Source organism: Musa acuminata, chromosome BXJ2-1 (assembly GCF_036884655.1).
Source record: "Musa acuminata AAA Group cultivar baxijiao chromosome BXJ2-1, Cavendish_Baxijiao_AAA, whole genome shotgun sequence".
Lineage (NCBI taxonomy): Eukaryota > Viridiplantae > Streptophyta > Magnoliopsida > Zingiberales > Musaceae > Musa > Musa acuminata.
This window is the reverse complement of record NC_088338.1, coordinates 16,892,080-16,895,666: the sequence shown is the minus strand read 5'-3', so window position 1 is coordinate 16,895,666 and position 3,587 is coordinate 16,892,080. Positions and strand designations below refer to the sequence as shown.

Sequence of the window (3,587 nt, the reverse complement as noted above, 5' to 3'; positions counted from 1 at the left end):
ATAAGTCCTTTTTTTCCTTTAAAGTGATGAAGTAGAAATTGATAAAAAAAGAAAATCTCATAAACATGGTGAGTGAGGTTCACATACGTGGGGCCTACATTCATTTCCACGGCTTGCAAGTGGGTAATTTGCTGAGTACACGTCCTTTTTTCCCTTTAAAGTGATGAAGTCGAAATTGATAAAAAAAAATAAAAAGAATGGTGAGTGAGGTTCACATACGTGGGTGGGGCCTACATTCATTTCCATGACTTGCAAGTGGGAAGTGTGTTGAGTACACATGATGGGTTGACCTGGCATGGAAGTGTCGGCAGTCAGGCCCACCAAAGGCGGGAATCCCATCACAAAACGTGTCATTTGCTGGTTTGAGGATGGACGCTGTGCAGGCAGACTGCACCACACCGGTACACTCACGATGCGTCAGGTTCACCAACCGCTGACTTGGCCTTGGCCATGACTGTGGTGGGACCGCTTGCACGTACAATTCTACTTTATTCTTCTCATGAAATTTAGATAGGAAATGCATTTGATTGAACACATTCAACGCTGAGTGTCGCATAAAATTCGGAGGAGATCGAAGAAGTAATAATGAACAGTCTAAGAGTGCTTGGTCGCATACATTTGTGCAGTGGTATGTTAGGTGTGAGACCTGACCAAATCCAACATCTGTTGTTTTCAACTCTCTTTTTTCCTCATCATCAGCGTCCGACTCTTCTCTCTCTCCGTCCCTACCTACCCACCCTCTCCTGCCCATCTACCACAAACCAGAGCCACAATAAAGCCTCTATCTCTGCCATTCCTGCTTTCTTCCAGCTTGAAAGGGTTCCTCTTCTCAAGCTTCTCTGCCATCTACTCTTCTTCTTATTTCATTTTTCTCTCTCTTACATCTTAAAGTATAATTCTGTCTGATACATGTATATGTCACCGATGGCGGCGGTCATGCTTTCCTCTGCGCCAAGGCATGTGCTCAGCCCCATTTTCCCGCCGCCGGACAACCATGTCCCGCCTCCTACGGCGCTCCCCAAGCGAGGACCAGCCTTCCGGCGGCTCCCCTCCGCCGTTCTCCGCTCGGCCATCCGATCGATCTACGTGCCAGAATCCACCTCTGCCGCCCCCTTCCCCGGCGCCCTCGGCTCCAGCCGCTCCGACTGGCAGACCAATTGCGCCATCCTCGCCAGCAAGGCGGCCTCTAACTCCTCTTCTTCTTCATCCTCCGGAGGAGACAACGCCGGCGCGGCATCTAATGAACCCAGAAGCAGCAACGATGGTAACCACTACCATCTGACGAGTCCTACTCCCGTCAACGGCCTGAAGCAAAACTCGGCGACGCTGGACTTGGTGCCGGTGGCCAACCTCCCGCGGCCCCTCTCCATCTCCGACCTCTCGCCCTCCCCGAAGCACGGGTCCAGCGTCCGCGTGGCGTACCAGGGCGTGCCGGGGGCCTACAGCGAAGCGGCGGCCGGAAAGGCCTACCCTAACTGCGAAGCCATCCCTTGCGACCAGTTCGAGGTGGCCTTCCAGGCGGTGGAGCTCTGGATCGCGGACCGCGCCGTCCTCCCCGTGGAGAACTCCCTGGGCGGCAGCATCCACCGCAACTACGACCTCCTCCTGCGGCACCGGCTCCACATCGTGGGTGAGGTTCAGCTCCCTGTTCACCACTGCCTCCTCGCCCTCCCGGGCGTTCGCAAGGAGCAGCTGACTCGGGTGATCAGCCACCCTCAGGCGCTTTCCCAGTGCGAGCTGACGCTGACCGGGATGGGACTCAACGTGGCGCGGGAGGCCTTCGACGACACGGCAGGCGCCGCCGAGTACGTGGCCAACAACGGCCTCCGGGACACGGCGGCCATCGCGTCGGCGCGGGCGGCGGAGCTGTACAAACTGCAGGTGTTGGCGGACGGCATCCAAGACGACAGCGGCAACGTGACGCGGTTCGTGATGCTGGCGCGGGAGCCCATCATTCCGCGCACCGACCGGCCCTTCAAGACCAGCATCGTGTTCGCCCACGACCGGGAGGGCACCTCCGTCCTCTTCAAGGTGCTCTCCGCCTTCGCCTTCCGGGACATCAGCCTGACCAAGATCGAAAGCCGGCCGCACCGCCACCGGCCGCTGCGCCTGGTGGACGACGCCAACGTGGGCACCGCCAAGCACTTCGAGTACATGTTCTACGTCGACTTCGAAGCGTCCATGGCGGAGACCCGCGCCCAGAAAGCCCTCGCCGAGGTCCAGGAGTACACCTCCTTCCTCCGCGTGCTCGGCAGCTACCCGATGGATATGACTCCCTGGGACGCATCCTCCTCGCCGTCCCCGCCGACGCCTCCCTCCTCGTCGTAGTCACCTTGATCGATTGGCTCTGGTCCGTCAGTTTCCTCCTATCCCCAATCTGACGGGTGAGATTGGTCAAAACCAAACACCGCCTTTTTTTACCAACCTTATTGCGTTTGATTACTGTGTTACATATCTTTATTTTGTTTCTTTTAGGGTTCTATCGCGAACTAAAAGAATGGAATATGAAATCTTTAATTTGGATTATGATTCTCGTACGTGCAATGTGCTCTGCCAAAATTGTACCAGCTTCTTGTGATGGGTCCCACGCACACCATGGGCCGGAGACCGTGACTCCTAAGTTGAGGGTCATCAAAAGCTACAACCTAATCTACAGCAGTGTACGTCAATTACTTTTGGAGAGGGTATCATTTTGGGCGAGGTGGTTGCCCACCAAAAGCTTGAAACTTTAGTATGCAAGACATTATTATTCGCACGGTATTAACAATGACAAAAATATAACTACATCTGTGGGTTGTATATATAGTATATACAAAGACCAGTTCTAGTGACAGCAGGTCACTTTCAACACAGATCACATACCAACCATTAAGTCGAAGTGGAAAATTTGCGTTTATCTCCCCCTCCCAAAAAAAAGTGATTTTAGTCTTTGTCCTCTGATTTTAATAAATATATAAATTCTTTTAAAATATTTAAATTTGCATATATCATTGAAATAAGTATCTACTTATAGTTTATATCTATTCTATTAAATCAAAATTTGATTCTATGATGAAAATACTGCACTCTGAATCAATCCATGTCTTATTTTATGTTTGTGAACGGAACATTAAATCCGTTGAGTGTCAACCTTACAAAATTATTTTAAGAGCATGTTCGATAAAATCACTGAAAGCCAACAGTGCTATTCTCAAAGAAGATATTAATATATTATATTTGGAGAAACATAATGAGGGAGAGAGCTTTTTATAATATGATTTTTGGACCAGTATACTCATAGATATATATTAATATCGGAAATGGTCATGGTCATACACATCCTCTTGTCTGTCACTAATAAAGTACTGAGGTGTCCGTCACATTAATATTTTCATATAAAAAGAAACAAAAAGATTAATATTATTTTGTATCTTTGTTAGGGTTGGAATAATCTAATTACTTGATGGACTAGATAACTTGAACGATATTTATTAAATGAAATTCATATAAGGTTTTAGAATAGAAATATATAGAAGAAAATATTTTAAAGTTAGATTTTTTTAATAAATCTGAAAAATCAAGAGAAAATATTTTTAAAGATTTATATA

At 48.7% G+C, this 3,587-nt stretch overlaps 1 protein-coding gene across 2 annotated transcripts; it reads left to right on the top strand.

Moving 5' to 3' along the window:
* The first annotated feature begins 741 nt into the window (after nt 1-741).
* Nucleotides 742-2,755, top strand: LOC135599019 (arogenate dehydratase 1-like). Of its 2 annotated transcripts, XM_065093649.1 has the most exons (3): nt 754-1,630; nt 1,720-2,384; nt 2,476-2,755. In XM_065093649.1, exons 1-2 carry the CDS (start codon nt 910-912, stop codon nt 2,379-2,381), a joined length of 1,383 nt encoding a protein of 460 aa, XP_064949721.1. In that variant the 5' UTR covers nt 754-909; the 3' UTR covers nt 2,382-2,384; nt 2,476-2,755. The 2 variants fall into 2 exon arrangements, with proteins under 2 accessions (XP_064949720.1, XP_064949721.1); XM_065093648.1 differs by having other exon boundaries at nt 742-2,384.
* The last annotated feature ends 832 nt before the right edge of the window (nt 2,756-3,587 follow it).

What these genes read in the sequence shown, in the direction of transcription:
- LOC135599019 (XM_065093648.1), top strand. Translation starts at nt 910, where the DNA reads ATGTATATGTCACCGATGGCGGCGGTCATGCTTTCCTCTGCGCCAAGG.